This window comes from Passer domesticus, chromosome 28 (assembly GCF_036417665.1).
Source record: "Passer domesticus isolate bPasDom1 chromosome 28, bPasDom1.hap1, whole genome shotgun sequence".
Classification (NCBI taxonomy): Eukaryota; Metazoa; Chordata; class Aves; order Passeriformes; family Passeridae; genus Passer; species Passer domesticus.
In genome coordinates, this window is record NC_087501.1 from 2,864,171 (window position 1) to 2,886,819 (window position 22,649).

General features: G+C 57.6%; 3 protein-coding genes across 8 annotated transcripts; all 3 read left to right on the plus strand.

Annotated features, from left to right (window-relative positions):
* ADRB3 (adrenoceptor beta 3) lies at nt 1-3,245 on the plus strand. 3 transcript variants are annotated; one of them, XR_010350939.1, is made up of 3 exons: nt 1-1,337; nt 2,221-2,405; nt 2,588-3,245. XR_010350939.1 is itself a non-coding variant. In XM_064400308.1 (2 exons), the coding sequence occupies exon 1, from the start codon at nt 79-81 to the stop codon at nt 1,339-1,341; it is 1,263 nt and encodes a 420-aa protein (XP_064256378.1). In that variant the 5' UTR covers nt 1-78; the 3' UTR covers nt 2,221-3,245. The 3 variants fall into 3 exon arrangements, 2 of the variants coding, with proteins under 2 accessions (XP_064256378.1, XP_064256377.1); XM_064400308.1 differs by having other exon boundaries at nt 1-1,341; nt 2,221-3,245; XM_064400307.1 differs by having other exon boundaries at nt 2,221-3,245.
* Nucleotides 3,246-5,357: 2,112 nt separating this feature from the next.
* Nucleotides 5,358-17,683, plus strand: RAB11FIP1 (RAB11 family interacting protein 1). Of its 4 annotated transcripts, XR_010350936.1 has the most exons (7): nt 5,361-5,770; nt 8,694-9,136; nt 9,311-10,085; nt 10,999-11,783; nt 12,907-13,218; nt 14,244-14,349; nt 15,209-15,346. XR_010350936.1 is itself a non-coding variant. In XM_064400303.1 (6 exons), exons 1-6 carry the CDS (start codon nt 5,442-5,444, stop codon nt 15,425-15,427), a joined length of 4,092 nt encoding a protein of 1,363 aa, XP_064256373.1. In that variant the 5' UTR covers nt 5,358-5,441; the 3' UTR covers nt 15,428-17,683. The 4 variants fall into 4 exon arrangements, 2 of the variants coding, with proteins under 2 accessions (XP_064256373.1, XP_064256374.1); XM_064400303.1 differs by having other exon boundaries at nt 5,358-5,770; nt 10,999-13,218; nt 15,209-17,683; XR_010350937.1 differs by lacking the exon at nt 12,907-13,218 and having other exon boundaries at nt 5,362-5,770.
* Nucleotides 17,684-18,728: 1,045 nt separating this feature from the next.
* Nucleotides 18,729-22,635, plus strand: BRF2 (BRF2 RNA polymerase III transcription initiation factor subunit). Its single transcript, XM_064400441.1, has 4 exons — nt 18,729-18,910; nt 19,429-19,488; nt 20,056-20,377; nt 21,198-22,635. The coding sequence occupies exons 1-4, from the start codon at nt 18,757-18,759 to the stop codon at nt 22,411-22,413; spliced, it is 1,752 nt and encodes a 583-aa protein (XP_064256511.1). The 5' UTR covers nt 18,729-18,756; the 3' UTR covers nt 22,414-22,635.
* The last annotated feature ends 14 nt before the right edge of the window (nt 22,636-22,649 follow it).

Genomic DNA, 22,649 nt, shown 5'->3' on the forward strand with positions numbered 1-22,649 from the left:
CCGGCCCGAGGGCTGCGCCGGGAGCGCGGCGGGGAGCGCGCGGCGGGGCGCGGGGCCGGTGCCCCCAGCCCGGCCGAGATGAGCCCCCTCCCCGCGGGCAACGGCAGCGCCTGGGGGGGCTCCGGCAACTGCAGCGGGGCGGGCAGCCTGGGCCGGCAGTGGGTGCTGGGCACCGCCATCAGCCTCACCGTCCTGGTCACCGTGGCCGGTAACTTGCTGGTGATCGTGGCCATCGCCAAGACGCCGCGGCTGCAGACCATGACCAACGTCTTCATCACCTCGCTGGCGTGCGCCGACCTCATCATGGGCTTGCTGGTGGTGCCGCCGGGGGCCACCATCCTGCTGAGCGGCCAGTGGCCCTACGGCACGACGGTGTGCGAGCTGTGGACCTCGCTGGACGTGCTGTGTGTCACGGCCAGCATCGAGACGCTGTGCGCCATCGCCGTGGATCGCTACCTGGCCATCACCTCCCCGCTGCAGTACGAGGCGCTGGTGACCAAGGGCCGGGCCCGGGCCGTGGTGTGCCTGGTGTGGGCCATCTCTGCCTTCATCTCCTTCCTCCCCATCATGAACCACTGGTGGAGGGACGGGGCGGACGAACGGGCGGCGCGCTGCTACGACGACCCGCGCTGCTGCGACTTCGTCACCAACGTCACCTACGCCATCGTCTCCTCCACTATCTCCTTCTACGTGCCCCTGCTCGTCATGATCTTCGTCTACGTGCGGGTTTTTGCCGTGGCCACGCGGCACGTGCAGCTCATCGGCAAGGACAAGGTGAGGTTCCTGCAGGAGCCGCCCAGCCCCACGGGCAGGAGCAGCCGGCGCCGGCGACCCTCCCGCCTGCTGGCCATCAAGGAGCACAAAGCGCTCAAAACCCTGGGCATCATCATGGGCGTCTTCACGCTCTGCTGGCTGCCCTTCTTTGTGGCCAACATCATCAAGGTCTTCTGCCGCTCGCTGGTGCCCGACCAGCTCTTTCTCTTCCTCAACTGGCTGGGCTACATCAACTCGGCCTTCAACCCCATCATCTACTGCCGCAGCCCCGACTTCAGGAGCGCCTTCCGCAAGCTGCTGTGCTGCCCGCGCCGCGCCGACCGCCGGCTCCACGCCGTCTCGCAGGACCTGCAGCGCTGCCCCTGCGCCTTCAGCCCCCGGGGGGAGCCCGCAGGGGACAGCAAGGCGGCCCCCGGGCGCCCCGGGGAGGACGGCGAGGCTCGGGGCAGCGGCGGCAGAGCGGAGGAGGCTCCTCTGCCCGCGGGCGGTGGCCACCGGCAGCGGCCCCTGGGCGAGTCGCGGCTGCAGGGCGCGCAGACCGCGCTGTGCTCCCAGCTGCATGAGTAGGTACCTGCAGGCATTTGCTCGGGAGGGGCTCGGGGGGTGCGGTTCAGCCCTTTGGGGGGTGGCTGGGGGGGCTGTCGGTGCTGGGACTGTGCTGTGACAGCGCGGTGCAGAGCTGGGGGAGCAGCGATGTGGGACTGGGATGTGGGACTGGGCACCACTGTCCTGCTCCCTGGTGTTCCCCTAAAACTCTGGCTCCTCCACTGGGCTGAAAAACTGGGGTCCCAACCAGTCCCACTCCAGCCCGCCAGGACCCGCTGCTGTTCCTGGGTAAAAGAAACACGGGTGGTGAACAGGGGAGCCAACCAGCTGAGCAGGAATGTGTCCCAAAACCTGGCATTTCCCCCTTCTCCTCCCCATCCCGCTTTCTGCTGCTAAAGAAGGAAAACGCGGGGACCCCTTCCCAGCGAGGCACTGCGGCTGCCGTCGCCACTCCGGGCTCTGCAGGTTGCTTTGCCCTCCAGCGGTGTAAATCTGGGAAGGGAATTAATTTCATCCCGCTCAGTCCCATGACGGGAAATGCGCTCCCGGGAGCCGGCAGCCCGCAGAGAGAGGGGCTGGCAGGGGCTGGGAGGGCTGGCAGGGGCTGGCAGCGGCCGGCAGGGGTGGCAGAGATGCCCATGCTGTGGCTCTGCCCAGCCGGCACCCTGACACAGATTTACACCTCCAGTTACAGGGTGGGGTTTTTTATTAGTATGACAAAATTGGAGTTCTTCTGGTTACTGTGGATTTTAACCGTGTTTCTCTCCTGATGCCTGAGGGCAGGAGAGGTTTCCTGCCAGGGATGGGCAGGTAGAGGTGTCTCCTGGGCAGGATTCACCCGTGCTGGGCGCTGCGTGGTGGGAGGGTCTGTTCTCTCACCCCTGCGCTCTCCCATTTCAGGTTTGCTGGCGGAGAAACTCCCGCGGGTCCATCCGACTGACTGCGAGCAGCCGAGAGCTGGGAGGAGAGCGCTTCCCCGGCCGGGCCAGCGCCGCTCCGGCCTCTCCTCTGCCCGCCTTGGCCGCCGCCCTCCCCGGGGACCGCAGCCCGTGGCCAGCCCGTGGCTGCTGCCCGGCTTCGGGCACGTGAGTCCGGATCGGCGCGGCCGCAGCCCCTTAACCCTGCTTGTGCTGCTGCCGGGCCGGCTCGCTGGGGCTGCACGCCGCTCCCGGATCCCCCCGCGCCCGCTGGGGTGGCGGCTGTGGGTCCCTGTCCCCAGCCGAGCCCGCTGGGTGACCCTGTGTCACCTCGCACCCTCTCCTTGCAGGGCCGGGGTTGCAGAAGCAGCGCCAGGGGTGACGGGGCTGCCAGGAGCCTGCACCGACCCGGAGAGGAGGAGGAGGAGGAGGATCTCCCTGGTGGTCCTGGGACAGCACCAGCTCCTTCGTGCTGGAGACCCGGAGCTGGGGAGAAGCCCTGGAGCTGCTCAGCGAGGGGCAGCACAGCCTCAGGGATGTGTGGACAGGGGACAAGCTCCCATCTGGGTGCTCCTGGCACGCTGGCAGTGGGATGTGCAGACTGCCAGCTCTGCCCTCTTGAAGGACAAAGGACCCTGTTGTCCCAGGCTTGGCCAGTTTCGGACAGTGTGCCGAGGAGACAAGAGCCTCCTGCAGGCTCGAGCCCTTCCCAGGACTTCCATCCCTGCCCCAGCTGCTGCATTCCGGGGCTGAGCTCAATCCAGGAGCCGCAGCGACGTCTTCAGCAGAGGAAAAGCTCAGGGGAATGAATGAGGAGCGCTCCGAGCACGGAGAATTTCCAAACACAGCGAGCTGGGATGGTCTCGGGCCCCTCGGCAGTTCCCCCTCTCGTTGGGGACAGGTGCCCGTGTCCCCGGGGGACGGGAGGTGGATTCTCATCTCACAGTGTCTGCACAGGTTTATCCCGGGTTGTGTCCCCCTGCCTGTGAAATAAACCTCTGGATCTCCGCGGTGCCGCCTGCTCTGTCCCGGGGGGCTGCCTGAGGTTCGGGGGGTCCATCCCGCCCTGGGGCCGTGGCTGGCGGGAGAGCCGGGCTGGGCACGGCGCTGCCCCGAGCGCTGCCCCGGTTCCCGCAGCCCGGAGGGCGGAGCTGCCCGGACAGCTCCCGGTGCCGCGGAAATCAACCCCGGCTCGGGGCAGGGACCGCAACAGGGATGGTGCAGGGTGTCCGCAGGGACCGGCACACACCTGCACTCACCTGTACACACACAGCTGTACACACACCTGTACACACACACACCTGCACTCACCTGTACACACACAGCTGTACACACACCTGTACACACACCTGTACACACACAGCTGTACACACACCTGTACACACACACCTGCACTCACCTGTACACACACAGCTGTACACACACCTGTACACACACCTGTACACACACAGCTGTACACACACCTGTACACACACACCTGCACTCACCTGTACACACACAGCTGTACACACACCTGTACACACACCTGTACACACACAGCTGTACACACAGCTGTACACACACCTGTACACACACAGCTGTACACACAGCTGTACACACACCTGTACACACTCACCTGCACTCACCTGTACACACACAGCTGCACTCACCTGTACTCACTCACCTGTACACACACACACACCTGTGCACACACACACCTGTACTCGCCTGTACTCACTCACCTGTACACAAACACAGCTGTACACACACACCTGTACACACTCATCTGTACACACATTCACCTGTACAGACACACACCTGTACTCACTCACCTGTACACAAACACAGCCGTACACACACACCTGTACACACTCATCTGTACACACTCACCTGCAGTCACCTGTACACACCTGTAGACACACACCTATGCATAAACACCTGTATACACCTGTACACACTCACCTGTACTCACCTGTACACACACATCTGTACTCACCTGTAAACACCTGTAGACACACACCCATGCATAAACACCTGTACAAACCTGTACACACTCACCTGTACTCACCAGTACTCACCTGCACACACTCACCTGTACACACACACCTGCACTCACCTGTACACACCTGTACACACTCACCTGTACTCACCTGTACACACACACCTGCACTCACCTGCACTCAACTGCACACACTCACTTGTACACACATTTACCTGTACATGCACACACACCTGTACACACTCACCTGCACTCACCTGTACACGCACACCTGTATCACCTGTACTCACCTGCACTCACCTGCACTCACCTGTACACACCTGTACACACACACACCTGTATCACCTGTACTCACCTGCACTCACCTGTACACACCTGTACACACACACCTGTACACACATCTGTACACACACACACCTGTATCACCTGTACTCACCTGCACTCACCTGTACACACTCACCTGTACACTCATCTGTACACACCTGTATTACCTGTACTCACCTGTACACACTCACCTGTACACACTCACCTGTACACACACACACACACACACACACACACACACACCTGTACACACTCACCTGTACACTCATCTGTACACACCTGTATTACCTGTACTCACCTGTACACACTCACCTGTACACACTCACCTGTACACACACACACACACACACCCACACACACACACCTGTACACACTCACCTGTACACATTCACCTGTACACACTCACCTGTACACACACACACACACCTGTACACATTCACCTGTACACACTCACCTGTACACACACACACACACACTCACCTGTACACACACACACACACCTGTACACACTCACCTGTACACACACACACACACACACACACACACACCTGTACACACTCACCTGTACACTCACCTGTACACACACACACACACACACACACACACACACACACACACCTGTACACACTCACCTGTACACTCACCTGTACACGTACACACACACACACACACACACACACACACACACACACACACACACACACACACACACACACACACACACCTGTATCACCTGTACACACCTGCACTCACCTGTCCCCCAGGCCCCGCCCCCAGGCCCCGCCCTCCCCGCGCTCTCGCGAGAGGGGCGGGGCGGCGCTCCCGCCGCCGCCGCGGGCCCGTCCCGGTGCACTCGCCGCCCGTCCCGGCCCCGCCGCTCCCTCGCTCGCTCGCTCGCAGCCATGGCGGGCGCGGCGCCGGGCTGGGCGCCCACCCACGCGCGGGTGACGGTGCTGCGGGCGCGGGGGCTGCGCGCCAAGGCGGCGGCGGGCGGCAGCGACGCGTACGCCGTGATGGCGCTGGGCCGCGACAAGTTCCGCACGTCGGTGGCCGAGCGGTGCCGCGGCGAGCCGCTGTGGCGGGAGGAGGCCACCTTCGAGCTGCCGCCGCCGCCCGCCAAGCTGCGCCTCACGGTGCTGCACCGCGCCCTGGCCGGCGCCGACAAGTTCCTGGGCCGGGCCGAGGTGGAGCTGGCCGCGCTGAGGGACGATGGAGGCCGGCGGCACACCAGGTGCGACCGGGGGGCTCCGGGGAGGGGTGGGCGGCCTCGGGCAGAGCGGCGTGAGGGCTGCTGTGTGCCGGGGAGGGGGATGGAGAGGCCCCTCCGGGTCTTGAGGAGGCTGGGGAGGAGGTTTTGGGGGGGTCACGGAGAGGTGTGAGGGCAGCTGTGCGGCCCTCGGAGGTCTGAGGGGGATTCTGTGCCCCAGGGGACGGTGAGGGGTGGCTCTGTGCCCTTCGGGGGTGGAATGCTGTGAGGAGTCCCCCGTGGGATGATGTCCCTGTTCCTGGTGGAAATCTCTGTGTTCCTTAGGCACGGGGGAGACCCCTGTGTCCTCAAGGAGTCCGTGTGTCCCCATGGCAGTCTGTGTGTCCCCATGGAGTCCCCACGGCAGTCCGTGTGTCCCCACGGCAGTCCGTGTGTCCCCACGGAGTCCGTGTGTCCCCATGGAGTCCCCACGGCAGTCCGTGTGTCCCCACGGCAGTCCGTGTGTCCCCATGGCAGTCCCTGTGCCCCCATGGAGTCCGTGTGTCCTCAAGGAGTCCGTGTGTCCCCATGGTAATCCGTGTGTCCCGCAGCCTGGGGCTCACCCCGTGCCCCAGGGTAGTGCTGGGGGACTCTTGGGGGACACAGGGACCCCTGAAGCCCCACGGGGTGACCCCTCAGAGCAGGTGAGCCCTCTGAGCCCCCATGGCTGGGGGTCTGGAGAGCGCTGTTCCAGCCAGTCCTGCCTGGTCCTTGGGTTTGATTTCCAGACATTTCCATGTCAGTGCTGCCACTACAGAGCAAACAGCCAGCCTGCCCCCCGAAACCTGACATCCTCACAGTGCTGCCTCCTTCCAGCAGGGACCAGGTTATTTATTTCTGCTAACAAACACTTTTGAAGCGTGCCGGGGTGGATAATTCCACCTTCCAGGGGCTGACTGGGAGCCGGGGCCGCTCCTGCCCAGCGCCAGCTCTGTGTCACACTCGCTGCTTTGAACACAAACACGGGCACGGTGAAACCCAGGGGTGGTGCCCGGGAGGGTTTTGCTGGGAGTCAGCAGCCTTGTAATGTGCTGATGAATCACCTTCCTCCCCTGCCTCACCTGAGCGCCGTCCCGCTTGTCAAGGCTTAATTAGGCCGCGGGTTCATTAAGGCTGTGTCAGACTCTGGCTGTGTTTACACTGCAGCCCCTTGGTCAGCAGAGCTCAGGGCCGGTGCCTCAGGCACCCGGGTGCGTTCCTTTGTGTCTGGGCAGAGGAAAATTGAGGGGGAGAAAAAAGGAAAGCAGAGCTTTGCTGCTCCTGGGGAAGTTTCTCATGTTTTCAGTTGTTTGCAGCCCTCGGTTTCCTGTTTGAAGCCTGTTTTGTTCCTGCTGCCATGGTGATGTGTAGCCAGTTTTATTGGAAAATAGATAGATGATGATTGACAGGTGCTTTCTAACAGCATAAATGCCACTAATGAGATTTTTTTTTTGTAGTTTGGGGGTTGTCAGTCTGTGATTTCCTTCCAGCCACCCCCAGGGTGCTGCTTTCAGCCGGGGCTGAGCTGCCTTTGCTGAACACGGTGTTTGCCCAGGATCAATTGTGGCACCGAAGCCCTGCGAGCACAGGATGCTCCTGGAAATCACAGCTTTGGAACAAAAAGCCCAACAAAACAGTGCTGACTCGAGTTAAAGGCAAAGGGGTTGTGATCCCCAGGCTGCTGCAGCTCCAGGCACTGGGCAAAGCCTCGGTCTCCTGATAAATGCCCTTTTCTGGGTGTCTTCTAAGCCCAGGCCAGAGCACCTGAATGTCTCTCAGGTGTTCATTTAGAGTCACAGAATCCCAGAGTGGACCTGAAAGCCCATCCTGTTCCACCCCCTGCCCTGGGCAGGGACAGCTTCCACTAGAGCATTGCTCCAAACCTGGCCTTGAACACTCGGAGGGACAGGACAGACAGAGCTTCTCCAGGGCCTCGCCACCCTCAGAGGGAAGAATTTCTTCCTCATTTCCCTCTGAAGTGTCTGCAGCAGATTCCTGAATCCATCTCCTTCAGTTATCCCCATTAGTTTTGAATTTTCTCTGGAGCAAATCACCTTTTCCCGTTCTCTTTTGTTGCTTCCAGCATACCTTTGGAGGTTGAAGTGCAAATTTGATGGCAGGTCACATTTGCATGCTCTGTTTGCTGCCTTTATTTTCCCATTCCAGCTGGTGAGGAGGAAGAAACAAAGCAATTTCCAGGCAGCCTTTCCCTATGGGTCCTGTGGGGTCGGGAATGCTGCGGTTCCACCAACAAACAAAACCATACTGGTGTGCTGTGCTGGCTAGATGTGGCTTGAGTGTCACCGAGGGGTGGTTGAGGGCGTGTGGGTGGTGGGATTGTGGTTTGGGATGCCCTGGGCACTGCCCACACAGAGTTTTTTGGGGAGGGAGAAGGCTCTGGCTGAGCAGTGCCCTTCCTGGTGTGTGCCAGTCACGAGCCTGGAGAGGGGAGTGGAAATCCCCGAGGTCTGGGAGGCTGGGGTTGGCTCTCTGCTGTTGATTAGGGGTTCCTGGGCTTAGGAGGCATTAAGGAGCTGGAATGAAAGGTATGAGGGCGTGGGACGCCTGTGCAGCTCTGAGGCTGCTGCTCTCACTCCACTTCAAAGCTGTGGCCCCTGCCAGTGTCAGGAGGAGAGATGAAAGGGCAGAGGAGAGCGGCTGAGCTGAAATACAAGAATTCCATGTTGTGCCTCTGTTTTTTCTCCTTTGTTTTTAACCCTTCCTGATCTGGTTTTAAAGCAAATCTTATTAATAACTTTCTGTTTACGATAAGGAGTGTTTTCTTTGGCACCTGGGGCCGTGACCATGATGTCACCATAAGATTAAAGTCTTTCTTTTCCTACACTGTGGGCTGATTTGATTTTTCAGCCATAAGCACCCTCTGTGTTCTCAATTACCAGCGGTTAAAGAAATCTCCCTGTTGCTGCAGGTGGTACAAGCTTCACTCCAAACCAGGGAAGAAGGAAAAGGAGAGAGGGGAGATCGAGGTGGACATCCAGTTCATGAGGAGCAACATGACAGCCAGCATGTTTGACCTGTCCATGAAGGACAAGCCCCGCTCTCCCTTTGGGAAGCTCAAAGACAAGCTCAAGGGCAAGAGGAGCAGTGGCCTCTCGGACACGGCCTCGGCCATCGTCCCCAGCACCTCCCACTCCCCTGCTGACAGCGAGGATGAGGCAGTGGAGAAGGAGAAGAAGAAATCCAAGTTCAAAGCGCTGTTCTCCAAGCCTGGCCTGCAGAAGACATCCTTGTCCCAGTCCATGTCAGTGCTGCCCACTCAGCAGCCCCCCACCCAGAGGGTTCGGCTGCGGCCCAGCGACTTCCAGGCACAGTGGGATGAGGAGGAGCCCGAGACCTCTCCTGTCTCAGAACGTGAGTGTTGGCACAAAACCTTCCCCCAAAGGGTTCTTTACACTTTTCACAGCGCTGGTTAAATTCTCCTTTCTGAACAAATCCACAGAAGGTCCCTGCTGGCACTGAGGCTGCTGTAGTGTCAGAGAAAAGGTTGTTCTTGCATCTTCAATTTCTCCCTGTTTTCTTTTCCAGGATCCTTTGAAAGTGTGCCAGCACAGAAGCCAGCTCCTTCTCCTCTGTTCAAATCTCGTAAACCAGCCTTTTTGGACAGTAGGCAGCTAACCCAGGGCACCACTAACCACACCAAAAAGGATGGGCTGTCTTTGTTCAGTGGCCTTAAATCCAAAAACGATCCCGTGTCCAAGTCTAGTCTGTGCATCAATGGCAGTCACGTTTATATGGAAGAGACCACGACGAAGGACAAGACTCCAACCTCCTCCCCCTCTCCTCACAACCTCAGGAGGAAGCAGCACTTTGCTTCAGAGGAGAACCTGTTCTCCAGGTCCACTAAATCACCTGAAGAGATGGGGAGAACCTCTCCTGGGCAGGCATTCTCTGGGTCCACATCCTTGGAGACCTTCAAGTCCATGACTTTGCCATCATACAAACTGCTCAGCAGTGAGGAGCACCTGGACACCAGCGTTCCACCAAGCGTCGAGGTTGTTAGAGAGACCAAAAAACCAGACCACAAAAAGTCTGCCTTGCTCTCCCTGGTCACTGGGAAGAAGGAAACGGCGAAGCCCAGCGATGCTGAGATTATTCCCGACAGGACCCTGCAGAGTGAGGAAAATACAATTCCAGAAGAGAAAAGTGAAGAGGAGGCCAAATGCCCTGAAGCCCCAGCAGATGTGGGCAGAGGGAGCCCCTCAGGAGACTCTCACCACGCAGAGGAGGCCCTCACAACCAAGGAGGAGGAACAGAAACCTGAGAGAGCTGCGCCGGCCAAGACCAAAGCTGTGAAACCCAGGTGGGTCCCAGCTGCTGGCAGGAGTTGGGGTGGGCAGTGCTGGTGGCAGCGGGCTGTGTCTGCCACACCTGGGCTCAGGTGCTGCTCTCTGGGTACCTGTGGGTTTTATGCTGGCATTGGTGGCTTTGTTAGCAAAGAACAACTCCCAAGTTCTTCCTCAGTGTGAAAAAAAGATGGATGTAGGGGTGCTCCTTGTAAGTGATGCTGCAGTGGTGGTTCTCTAGTGCAGGAGGCACCTGTGCAGGTGCTGAAGGGGTGAATTTTCTTGCTGGCTCTCTTGCACAAACTAACTCTGTCTGAGCTGTGTGGCTGCAGCCTCCCCAGGGTCTGAAATGCCCGTTCTAACGTCTCTGCTTTCCTCTTCCCTACTTGGCTTTGGTCTTCCAAAGGGTGGCCCTGGAGCCCTTCTGCTTTTGGCATCGTTCACAGCAGCACAGAGGGACCTTGTGTGGATTTGTACACAAGGCTTTTTCGGAAATTCTGCTCCTTTATCCTTCATACAAATATATAAATTGTGTATGGGGTTTATTATATATATATAGGTGTGCCCTACTAATAAGGCTGTGTTTTGTGTCTGTGCCTAACTCCTCATTTTCACTGCTTCTCAAGTTTGAGTTTCTTGCCTGTGCAGCGTTTTACATACTAATAAACCTGCTTGGGGTGCAAAGAGGCAGTGCTTAAAGCAGCAAAACCAAGCTCTGCAGCAGGAGAGTTCTGACATAAGCCCAGTGCTTGGTCAAGGTGAAATTAAGGATGTGAAGTCTCACAGACAAGGGGACCTCTCTCTGAGGTCTCTGTAAGGTACAGCTCACCTCCAGTGGCAGAGCTGATGGAGGCTGGTGCTAAAGCTTGTCTGTTCCTGCCTCGTGTTGCATCTGCAAGTGACATGCGAGTTTTTTGTCCCTTTTTGCAGACTGGGCCTGTCTCCAGAGGAGGAACCCAAAGCCACGCTTCCTACTCTTGCACCTGACCCCCTCCCTGCTTTTCTCTCTGTGCACCGTATCAGCAGTGCCAATAATCCTTTCATTTCTGAAGTGGGGCAGGCAGTCCAAGTGCCAGACTCTGAAAACATCACTAGTCCTCCTGCCTCTCTCACTTCTCCTGCTTTTGCTGCAGAGCTCTGGAATGACAAGAACCCCTTTAGTCCTGAGTGGGACAGGGCATCCAGAGCCCTGGATCCCGACAGCACCGCCCGTTTCCCTTCACCCCATCACCCTGCAGCCTCTGCTCCCAAAGTGCCTCTTCCTGGGCAGGTGTCTGCCAGGGGCAAGAATCCTTTTGCTGCTGACTGGGGGCAGGCTCCTGAGGGCTCTGAGGCTTCCCAGGGTCTCTCTGGCCCACGCACACCTTCTGTCCCCTCTGGCTGTCCTTTCAATGCCAACAATCCCTTCGTGCCCAAGCGTGGGGCGCAGGCAGTGCCAGGTTCCCGGGATGGTTCCTGCCCTTCCTGCCTTCCTGGTGGGCAGGACTGTTCCTCTGCAGGACACCCTGCTCGTGGTGCTTCAGGGGGCTCTGCAGAAGTGGCTTTAAGCAGTGATGTCACAGCTGTGCCAGACCCTGCTGGCCCCTCTGGGCTGGCTCCAGAGCCACACTGGGATTCTGCCCAGCTTCAGCCTGAGGGTTCTTTGGAAAGCAGCAAGCCAGGCTGTGGGAAATCTGTGTCCTTTGTCCTTGGGGAATGGCAGGGTGTTCCATCAGGTGATGTGGGTTTGGGTGGGCAGGAAGGTGGAGAGCAGCCCCTGGATCCCAGTGGGAGGTTACAGATGAGTTCAGGGGCAGCAGGAGAGCCAGCAGGGTTTGGGGGTGAGCTGGGAGCAGGGGGAGACCCATTGACAGAGCTCTCTCATCCCACCTGGAACAGGGATGGAACAGCTGTGGGGGTCACTGCTGGGAGCACTGAGGCCTGCACGAGGGGTGACAAAGGTGTTGTATCTCTCTCCAAGAGCAGTGACAGCCTTGTGCCAGAGGCTGACCAAGCACAATCCCCCCAGAGCAAGCTCAGGGATGAGCAGATCTGTGGTGGAAAGCAGTGGGCAGAATGTGTGCCCAGGTTAGAGCCCCAGGCACCTCCACCTGCTGGAAATGAGCCACTGTCTCAGGTCCCAGCAACACAGAGAGCCTGCACGGTGTCCCCTGGGGAAGGGGATCCAGGCAGGGCTGGCAGTGAGGTCCCTGTGCCCCCAAAGCCAGCCCCACGACTGGCTGTGCTGCTGAGGAAATCCCCAGCCCCTCCCCGGGCTGAGCTGAGGGCTGATGTTCCTGCTTCAGGGGAAGGTGTAAAATCCACACCAGGGCTCCCGTTCCCTGAGCCCGCAGCTGCTCCTGGGTGCCTCCCTCAAGGGGGCTCCTTGGGGACTGTCACCCCTGCAGTGGCACCCAGAGGTAAGAACAGTGGCAGGCCTTTAGGAAAGGCGGGTGGTGATGGTTTGTGTGTCAGTCTCACAAACGTCAGGTCTGCAGTTCCTGTTCCCGGGGACCGGGGCTCGGCGCTGGCCGGTCTTCCCGTGATCCCGGAGGGAGGCTCTGATGATGAGCTGCTGGGGGACTGCCAGGACAGCTGTGGGGCCACTGCAGGTGACAAAGATGTTCTAGGGAATGGAGAGCAGCCCCGAGGTTTGACACCTTTGCATGGAGAACAGCCAGAGCTCTCTGATAGCTCTGATGCAGCCCCTGTGATCCCGGCTGCTCCAGGAGGAGGAGCAGGAGCCATTCCTGGTGCTTGTGAGCCAAGGAGCCTGGCTGTGCTGCCTGCTGCAGTGGGTGCTCCCAGGGTCTGTGTGCAGGCAGCTGACTCAGGCTTAGGTGTGACATCTCATTCCAGGGAGTGTGACAGTCATTTTGAGAAACAGGAGCTGGAAAGGAGTGCAGGCGCTGAGGAGTGTGCAGAGCGTGACTTCTCTGAGCCTTCTGCTTTCTCTTCCTCCCTGTCAAGTCCTTGCCAGCCCTCCTCTTCCTCTCATTCCCTTCTCTCTGACACCCCGAGTCGTAGAGCAGAGTCTCCGAGAGCCGAGGGCTTCGCAGATAAAGCGGGAATTTCGGGCAAGAAGAAACTCCTCCAGGCACGGGTTTCACCCTCTGAAACGTTCCCTAAGCAAACCCCTCGGGGTGCTGAAACCGTGTCTCCCCAGCACAGGTGAGGCATGTGGGGATCCCAGCAGGTACCTCCGTGCACTGTGAGCTTTGCTTTGCCCTCTGGGTGCAGACCTGTCCCTGAGGCTGCTGCATCAGGCCAGGACAGCCCTGATTTCCTCTGGGGGCTGGGTTTGTCAGGGCTTGGCTGCTGTCACCCACTGCGGGGTTGCTGCTGGCTCCAGGAGGGTCTGTGCAGCTCCTCAGGGTGCCCAGGGGAGCAGCTGCTCCTCCCAGCTCTTAGGGAAGGTGCAGGGGGAATGGAGTCATTCATCCCACTGGCAGAAAGGCTGGGGATGAGCTGTTTGTCAGACAGGGAGGAGGGACACCTGGTAACTGCTTCATTTCCTGCCTCAGTGGGCTCCTCAGGCATCACCACCACTGCTGCAGCTCCTGCTCTGTGCGAGTGGTGCCACTGACCTGTCAGCCCTTGAGACTTCACCTGCAGAGCTCTGCCTGGGCTCTAGGGCACCCCTGGGCCAGTGTTTGCTGGAATAGAAGTAAAATTTTGATTCTGTGTTAAAATTGGTGCTGTAAGTCCTGTGCAGGCCAATAATGACAGCACTTCTCACAGCTGGTGGTGTCAGTTCACATTGGACAAGGCCTAGCACTTGTCTCAGGACAGCAGAAGTATTTGGTGTGTTGTAAGATCACAAATATGTTCTGATTAGGAAAGTCAGGCTGAAATACCAGTTTCTGAGGGATCAGAGTAGCTGCCCTGTGTTCTGTCTCCTCGTGTAGCCTGACCTGGCTTTTCTTCCATGACACACACAGGATGTATTTCCCTTCCTGCTGCTGCTTTATCTCCAATGCCTTAAGTCAGTAAAGATAGTAGAGAACTGGAAAATACTCTGAAATACCTTGTCTTCCTGAAGCTGAATCTCTTTTCTTTCAGGAGATAGAGCAGGGAGGGAATCATCCCCAATTTCTTGCTGTATTTGTTCCCAGTCTAAAGATCTGTGCCATGCTGCTGTTACCTCTTCTGCCTGAACAACAGGACTCTTTTTTTTTTTTTTTTTCCTGTTGCAGACTCCATCCTGTGAAGCCAATGAATGCCATGGCAAACAAGCCTCAGAGCAAGAACCTGAATGTCATCAGCACCATGAATGAAAAGCTGCTGGAAATGAGTGTGAAGGTATGGAGGGAAGTGGCACTTTCACTGCCCAAGCTTTGATTGATTTGAAGAGTTTGTGTATTCCAGATAGCTGGGACATGAACATCCTTTTGGTCAGCCCCCAAGAGTGGGAGCAGTCTTTAAATGCTTATTTTCTTGCAGACTGACCTACAAATAGAGCTGTGGCTTGTGTTTTGTGGGGGAGAATCTCAGGCACAGCCACTTCCTTGGAGCACAATCATGCACTTGGGTCAGCAGTGGGATTGCCAGGAGCTTTCAGCATAATCCTGGCCTCAAGAGAGACCTCCAGGCTTGAGGCACAGCTTCCCTGGCAGGCTGGAGCATCCCTGGCTCAGCAGGGAAAACCACGGGTCCCCTTATGCTCTGCCAGGGGTTTTTTTGGGAAATAGGGAAGTTAGAACTGAAATAACAGCAGTGCCTCCTCCTGGTGAGAGGGGAGAGGATGGGAGCTGAGTGATTCAGACTGCTGTTTCAAGGGGTTCAGATCTTGCAGGGGGTGTTGTGGTGTTCTGGTGGCACCTGAGCTGTGTGAGATGCCCCACAGGAGCCTCTTGTGCTCACACTCCCTGCCTGGGCAGTGTTCTGGGAGCTGGAGGAGTCAGCAGAAGCTGCCCAGTACCCCTCATGCTGCTTGGGGGTTAAAAACAGATTTTTCAAAGCAATAGGAAGAAACAGCAAAGGCCTGGGTGGGTGTTTCTTGCTGTCTAACCCGAATTTGGCTTTCCCAGTGTGCATTTAAGCAGCTGGTTTAAGCTTTCCCAGGTTTGTTTGGCAGCAGCTGTCACCGTGCTGCTCTGTGTGTCTGGTTTGGAATGTGCTGGGCCTGCTCTGACCCTGCCTTCCCTCCCTCCCTCCCAAGAAATACGATCCCTCAGACCCTGCCTATGCCTACGCTCAGCTGACACACGACGAGCTGATCCAGCTGGTGCTGAAGCAGAAGGACACCATCACCAGGAAGGACCTCCAGGTGCGGGAGCTCGAGGACTACATCGACAACCTGCTGGTCAGAGTCATGGAAGAAACCCCAAACATCCTCCGAGTTCCCATGGCTGGCAACAAAAAAGCTGGGAAGATGTGAAGGGTCTGGGGGTGTCGGTGGGCAAGGACTGAATCCCCCCAGGGCAGGGGGAGGAGCTGGCTGTGCTGCTCACAGAAAATGACCTTTTCCTCTTTCTGCCTTGAGCAACCCTCAGATTGATTAATAGTTCCATCAGGTGTTGTAATGAAGTCTCACCTTATTTATTTTTTTTTTTGGTTTTTATTTTTTTGGTTTCTTCCCATTATTTGGGAAGGTCAGGCATTAATCCCAAGGCTGGTTGTGATGGGAAGGAGGAGGGTTTTTGATGTGTTTTGCTTCCCAGCAAGGCACTGATGATCCTTTAGGAAGATTTTTTTTAAATGGTTTTGTTTTGTAGCAGCTTTTAGAGATCAGTTACTTTCCTTTCCACATCTGAAGTTGTAGTGCAATATAAATCCTTGTACAGTAGAGCTTGAGGATTTGATTGGTTTTAAAATAATAATTAACTACACTGGAGAAGTCCAAAGATGGCCCAGCTTCAGATTGGGGCTGTAATTTAAAAGGAATTAATGCCCTGGAAGTTGACTGTAAGCTGACCAAATCTCAGTTCATCTCATCAAGTGGACATTCCCAAGAGTCCTTCAAGGGAAGGTTTTCAGGTTTTTTGGAGTAGGAGACATTGAGGTTCACGGTACATTCCTACCATAGGAGTTCTTACCTCAATGACTTTAGGCCAAAGGTACATTTTAAATCAGAACTTGTTCTCTTAGTGTCTTAAATTTCTGCCCTGGAGGTTGTTCAGAGCAGGCAGAGGCAGCCCTGGTCTCACACCTTGTGCCCTGTGGGAGCTCAGTGACCATTTTTCACACTGCACTGAGGAATCAGAAATCCTTTGGGCTCTGGAGCTCTCCTTGAAGCCCTTCCAAGGTGATCAGCCCTGCACTGGGGCTCCTGCCTGAGGAAAAGCCTCTGCAGCTGAGGTGTGCTGGACAGGGCAGAGCTCCTGGGGCTCTCAGGGGTGTCTCCATCCCCTCAGGCTGCAGGAGCAGCCACCACAGCCTCCCCCACTGCAAAGTGACCAGGGCTTGCTTTGCTGAGCCCTCGGCACAGAGCAAAACCATCAGATGCCTTCTGGGACCCCTGGGATCCAGATCTGGGATTTGCCAGGGTAGGGAGAGCCCAGGAAAGGCTTAGAGGGAAGCTGGAAAACCAACAGAGCCCTGCAAAGGACCAAAACTTCACAAGGACCAAAGCTTAAAACTTTCCAGCCTTAATTCTCTGGAAATAAACACTCCTACCTTGGAAATGGTTGGGTTATTGAGTCACTCCTGGCCCAGGGGTGAGTTTTTAACTTCATTTTTCTGCAGGAAAGCACTTTATTGGGGGGCTGGAGCAGCTGGATGGACTCTCACCCCGTGAGCAGTCTGCTTACAATGTCACAAACCACTGGAGGTCTCAAATGCTGCATTTTGGAGCGAGGAGCAGTTTGATAGATTTGCACAGAGATGTAAACATTTATTACAAAACAATCAAAGAGATGCTGTTAATGACCTTTTTATTCCTGTTTCTTTCTGCTACCAAAGTCTGGAGCTTTAGGGGCAGAGCTGTCCCTCATGGGCAGCCTGGCCTCAAACAAGCATTAGGAGCTGAGAGTCCTGCAAGACTCCAGGTGCTTTTATCTCATGTTAGTGTTACTTGGGCAGTGAGGGAGTTCTCTCTCTGAGGGAGGGCAGCCTGGGTGGTGGTTTCATTCTGAGGGGTGCTGCTTGGCCCTGCTGGAGCTGCTGCTGCCTCCTGTGCCTCCTCGAGTGAGGAAGATGAAGGATTGATTTGTTTCCTCCTCGTGCCTCCGTGGGTCTGTGCTCACAGGATCCTGTACCTCACTGATAAACTTGTATTTTAGACTTCTTCTCCTCTGGGGAAGAGTGAGCTGCACAGAACCAAAGCAATAAATAATATTATTATTCATAAAATAAATAATGCTCTGCTCTTAGCAGAGATGAAGCCTTAACACTGGGGCCAGCCTCTGGCAGCCTTTCTGAGCCAGTTCCAGCCGGGTGTGTTGGGGGAGCCTGAGCTGAGCAGGGCTCCTGTCCCAAAAGCCTGGCCCAGCCCTCATTCCTCGTTTTTATTAAAGCCTTCCTTTGGTGTGAGGGGACTGGCATTTACATCCTCAAGGGCCTTAAGAATCAAACCTGTTGTTTATTACTGAAGGATTAATGCATGTTTGTACTCTGCTTTTAGCCCAGGTACTGTTTGTTTTTAAACACCTCTTGGTTTTATGGAACACTAAAATAAAGACACCTTAAACCCAGATTTCTGAGTGCTGTGTCTTTGTTCTGAAGGAGCAGTTTCAGATGGGCCTTGTCCCCTCCTTGTGCCACTGCTCATCCTCCTCCAGGGGATGATTAAGATAAAGATTAAAAAGTTAAGATAAAGAGGATGATAAATTATCAGATAAAGACAGATTTCTGGCTGCTGTGTCTTTGTTCTAAGGAGCAGTTTCAGATGGGCCTTGTCCCCTCCTTGTGCCTCTCTGCTCATCCTCATCCTCCTCCAGGGGATGATAAGGTAAAGAACATAAAGTTAAGATAAAGAGGATGAGGAAATGATAAAATAAAGACACCTTAAACCCAATTTTCTGACTGTTGTATCTTTGTTCTGAAGGAGCAGTTTCAGAAAGGCCTCGTTCCCTTCTTGTGCCTCTCTGCTCATGCTCCAGGGGATGATAAAGTTAAGATAAAGATGATAAAGTTAAGATAAAGATGATAAAGTTAAGGTAAAGAGGATGATAAATTATCAGATAAAGACACCTTAAACCCAGATTTCTGACTGCTGTGTCTTTGTTCTGAAGGAGCAGTTTCAGCAGGGCCTCGTCCCCTCCTTGTGCCTCTGTTCATCCTCATGCTCCGGGCATTCCGGGCTGGTTCCATCCCTGCCGGGAGCTTCCTGCTGAGCACCTCGCGGGGTGTGGGAACCTGCCGGACGGGCTCGTCCGCCCCTGCAGCCCCGGCCGTTCCCGTAAGCACCGCCACAGACCGGCCACAGACCGGGAGGGGCGCTGGGCCCTCATGGCAGCGCTGGCCTCACTGCCGCGGGGCTGGCAGGAGGGGGAGGCCGCCAGGGGCGGGGTGCTTTGCGGTTCCCCGCCGAGGAGGCCGCGTTGTCCCCGGCCCCGCTCCCCCCTCGCTCCCGGCCCCGCTCCCCCCGGGGGCATCCCCGCGGAACTGGCGTGGCCGGAACGCGGCGTGCAGGGGCGCCGGCGCGGCCGGGCGGGAGTGGGGACGGACCGCGGGCAGCGCCGCTATTGGTGGGCTCGGGGCGGGCTGCGCCGCTATTGGCTGTTGGCGGTGCGCCCGCCCCGGCGCTCCCCCAGCGCGGCGGCGGCCATGGCGGCGCGGGGCCGCTGCCCCGAGTGCGGCTCGGCGTCGCTGGTGGAGGACGCGCACTACGCGCAGCAGCAGCTGGTCTGCGCCGCCTGCGGCTGCGTCCTGTCCGAGGGGCTGCTCACCACCACCTACACCGACGAGGAGCATCTGCGGGGTGCGGCACCGCGCTCGGGGTGGGGGGTGCAGGACCGACGGTGCGCAGCTCGTGTGGGCCGCTCCCAGCCGGCCCGAGAAGCGAAGCGCTCCCCGAGCTGTGTCTCGGAGTGCCCCCAGGGCCATGCCGGCACTGTCCCCCGCCTCCATCCCCCAAACACCCGCGGGGTTTTCCATCCCGGGGCGCACCCGCGGCATTTCTCGGTCAGGGTTTGGCTTGGAGCCGGTGATGAGCTTTAAATTTAAACTGGGGGATCTCTTATTGTTAAAATACATGGTTAAAATCGCATTGAAATCTCTTAGAAGAGCTTTAAGTGCAGCAGAGCCTGGCTCTGTCTGGAGGGGATCCCCGGCTCAGAGGAGATCCAAGAGCTCCTTTTCCCCTGTGCTGCTCTCACTCAGCGCCCTCCAAGAGCTCCGATTGCTGCAGCCCGGTTCTGTGGGCACCTGCTGGCCCCAGATCCCCGTGCCTGTGCCCGGATTCCCTGCAGCACTGACTGACCCCCCCCTGTTTTCCAGAGGTCGCCTATTCCCAGAGCACTGGCCAGAAGGAGCAGCTGAGCCGCTGCCTGCAGCGAGGTGAGAGCACCCCCCCCTCCCTGCCTGCCTCTGCAGCTTGTTTCACCTGGTTCTGGTGGTGACAAAGCGCCCAAAACCCCTGGAGCTGAGCCTGGTGCTGCATCCAGCACCTGCCTGAGGGGCTCCAGTGCTGGGCAGGGCTGGGTGAGCGCTGCCTGCTTTTGTCCTTTTGTGTTGATTCAGTTCATCCTTCAGGGAAGCTTTCTTTATAATATAATCGTGGAGACCCTGGGGGGGCATTCCCTGGTTTAGGGAGACACAAGGAGCTTGCCTCAAAAAGCTGCCAGACCCCACTGGCTCCTTCCCCTGTTCCTACATCCCTGAGCCACTCCTTCCCTATTCCCTGATTAACCCTCACCTTTGTACTGCCCTGAGAGCAGGGTCAGCCCCTGCCCCTGCAGAGAGAAAGTGAGACTCTGTGTGTGTGTGAGTGCTGAAATCTCAGGGCAGGGCTGAATAAAACATCTGTGCATATCATGCAAAAGCCCTTTTGGCCTGCTGGGCTGTGCTGGCAGCAGTTCAGCCTGCTGCAAACACTTCTGAGCAGAAATTCCTCTCTCCCCTCAGGGATCCGGCGGGTCCAGGACCTCTGCAAGGTGCTGCAGCTGCCAGCCACCTTCGAGGAGACAGCTGTGTCCTACTTCCAGAGAGCCCTGCAGCTCCCTGCCTTCCACCTGGTCAGCCTGGAGAAGAAGGAGCTGCTGGGGGGCTGCTGTGTGCTGGTGACGTGCCGGCAGCACCGCTGGCCCCTGACCATGGGCACCGTGTGCTGCCTGCTCTACGCCAAGCAGGAGCTGTTTGCCAGCATCTTCCTGAGCCTGCAGAAGGAGCTGGGGCTCTCAGTGCCCGCCCTGAGCCTGGCAGACCTGGTGACAACACACCTGAGCAGGTGATGGGGCCCTGGCAGCCCGTGCTGGTCCTGGCTGGGTGAGGGGCTGGGGGGTGACACTGGGCTGGTTTTGTCCCTCCCGTGTCACACCTGGGCTGTGATTCTCTCATCCTGCCCCATTCTCAGCTTGGAGAGGGCACAGAGGTGCTCAGGGAGGCACCATGGGTCACGGGATCCCAGATCTCTGAGGTTGGAAAAGATCTCTGAGGCTGTCCAGTCCAAGCTGTGCCCGATGCCCACCCTGGCACCCAGCCCGGAGCACTGAGTGGGGACTCCACCCCTCCCTGGCAGCAATTCCAGTGCCTGGGAACCCTTTCCATAAGGAAACTCCTCTGGTGCCCACGAGCAGCAGCATGGCAGGGGCAGGGTGTGTCCTGTATTTGCTGGGTTCCCAGATGAAGTGAGGAATGATGAGTCTGACTCCATGTTCTTAGAAGGCAAATTTATTATTTTATGATCTAGATTATATTAAAGAATCCTGTACTAAACTACTAAACAATACAGAAAGGATGCAGATAGGAGGCTAAAGAGGTAATAATGAAAACTCTTGACTCTCTCCTCAGAGTCTGACACAGCTTGGCCATCATTGGCCAATGAGTCAAAACAATTCACACAAAACCAATCAAACAATCACCTACCACATTCCAAAGCAGCAAAACACGGGAAAAGCAACGAGATAATATTTCCCTTTTTTCTCTGAGGCTTCTCAGCTTCCCAGGAGAGAAATCCTGCTGAATGATTTTCCCAGAAGACACGACACTGACAGGTGTGTGTGACAGGTCCCCGAGGCTCCCCCTGACTTTGACTCTTTCCCCCGCAGCTTCCGGCTGGTGCAGCCCACAGCCAGCGTCCCTGCGCCCTTCCTGGAGGACAAGGACAAGCTGCTGGCCAGGACCATGGCCATAGTGGAGCTGGCCAGCGAGACGTGGCTGGTGACGGGCCGGCACCCGGTGCCCGTGGTGACGGCCGCGGCGTTCCTGGCCTGGCAGTCGCTGCGGCCCGGCCCGCGCCTCTGCTGCCCCTTGGCACGGTTCTGCCGCCTGGCAGGGGTGGAGCTGCCCCCCCCGGCCCGCCTCAGGCTGAGGGAGCTGCTGGAGATCCTGCTGGGAATGGCCTCCCAGCTCTCCTGGCTGCGAGCCTTCCGCCTGGACAAGAAGACGGTGGTGAAGCACATCGGGGACCTGCTGCAGCACCGGCTGTTCCTGCTGAAACGCGCCTTCAGCCAGCACGACGGGCAGGAGCAGGACGTGGGCCTGGACCCTGGGAGCCAGGACTGCCAGGGCTCTGGGAGCCAGGACTGCCAGGGCTCTGGGAGCCAGGGCTCTGGGAGCCAGGACTGCCAGGGCTCTGGGAGCCAGGGTTGCCAGGACTCTGGGAGCCAGGACTGCCTGGGTAAGGACTCTGTGAATAAGGACTCCCCAAGCCAGGGCTCTGGGAGCCAGGGCTCCCTGGACACGGACTCTGTGAATAAGAACTCCCTAGGCCAGGATTCTATGAGCCTGGGCTCCCTGGATAAGGACTCCCCAGACCAGAACTCTGTGAACCAGGGCTCCCTGGATGAGGACTCTGTGAATAAGGATTCCCCCAGCCAGGGCTGCCCAGGCCAGGATTCTGTGAGCCAGAGTTGCCCAGCCCAGGGCTCTGTGAGCCAGGGCTCCCTGGATAAGGACTCTGTGAATAAGGACTCCCCAGGCCAGGACTCCCCTGGCCAGAGCTGCCCAGCCCAGGGCTCTGTGAGCCAGGGCTCCCTGGATAAGGACTCCCCTGGCCAGAGCTGCCCAGGCCAGGCTCCCCCCACCTCTCCTGCACTGGCACAGCAGCGGGGCAGTCCCTGGGCGGGGAAGCAGCAGCGTGGGGGCCCCCTGAGGCCCCTGCTGCCCCCCTGCCTCATCCACCCCAGGAAGAGGCCGCGGGTGGCAGCTCCGAGCGCCGCGGCCGTGACGGGCGACGAGCCCATCTCAGACAGCGAGATCGAGCAGTACCTGCGCAGCCCCGAGGAGATCCGCGCCCTCAGCAGGGCCCAGGCCTGGCTCTGAGGGTGGCCCTGGCCCAGAGGGACAATTTGGGGACCAGAAGTGCTGAGCCCAGTGTGGTTGTGCTGCAGGGAACAGGGAATGAGGCTGTGGGGAGGGAGCTGCGTCCTCCTTAATGTGCTGGACCAAAATGGGGCTTTGGATGGAGTGACTGCTTCAGGTCGTGTTACATTCCTGTTTTAAGTAAATAAAAGTGCAGGTGCCAGGTTTTCCAGGGCAGCCTCACCTTGGACTTCTCA

Coding starts and splice junctions, on each gene's coding strand:
- RAB11FIP1 (XM_064400303.1), top strand. CDS start 5,442: ATGGCGGGCGCGGCGCCGGGCTGGGCGCCCACCCACGCGCGGGTGACG. Junction 5,771..8,693: donor GGAGGCCGGCGGCACACCAG/GTGCGACCGGGG, acceptor CTGTTGCTGCAG/GTGGTACAAGCTTCACTCCA. Junction 10,086..10,998: donor ACCAAAGCTGTGAAACCCAG/GTGGGTCCCAGC, acceptor CCCTTTTTGCAG/ACTGGGCCTGTCTCCAGAGG.
- BRF2 (XM_064400441.1), top strand. CDS start 18,757: ATGGCGGCGCGGGGCCGCTGCCCCGAGTGCGGCTCGGCGTCGCTGGTG. Junction 19,489..20,055: donor GAGCCGCTGCCTGCAGCGAG/GTGAGAGCACCC, acceptor CTCTCCCCTCAG/GGATCCGGCGGGTCCAGGAC. Junction 20,378..21,197: donor GTGACAACACACCTGAGCAG/GTGATGGGGCCC, acceptor TTTCCCCCGCAG/CTTCCGGCTGGTGCAGCCCA.
- ADRB3 (XM_064400307.1), top strand. CDS start 79: ATGAGCCCCCTCCCCGCGGGCAACGGCAGCGCCTGGGGGGGCTCCGGC. Junction 1,338..2,220: donor CTGTGCTCCCAGCTGCATGA/GTAGGTACCTGC, acceptor CTCCCATTTCAG/GTTTGCTGGCGGAGAAACTC.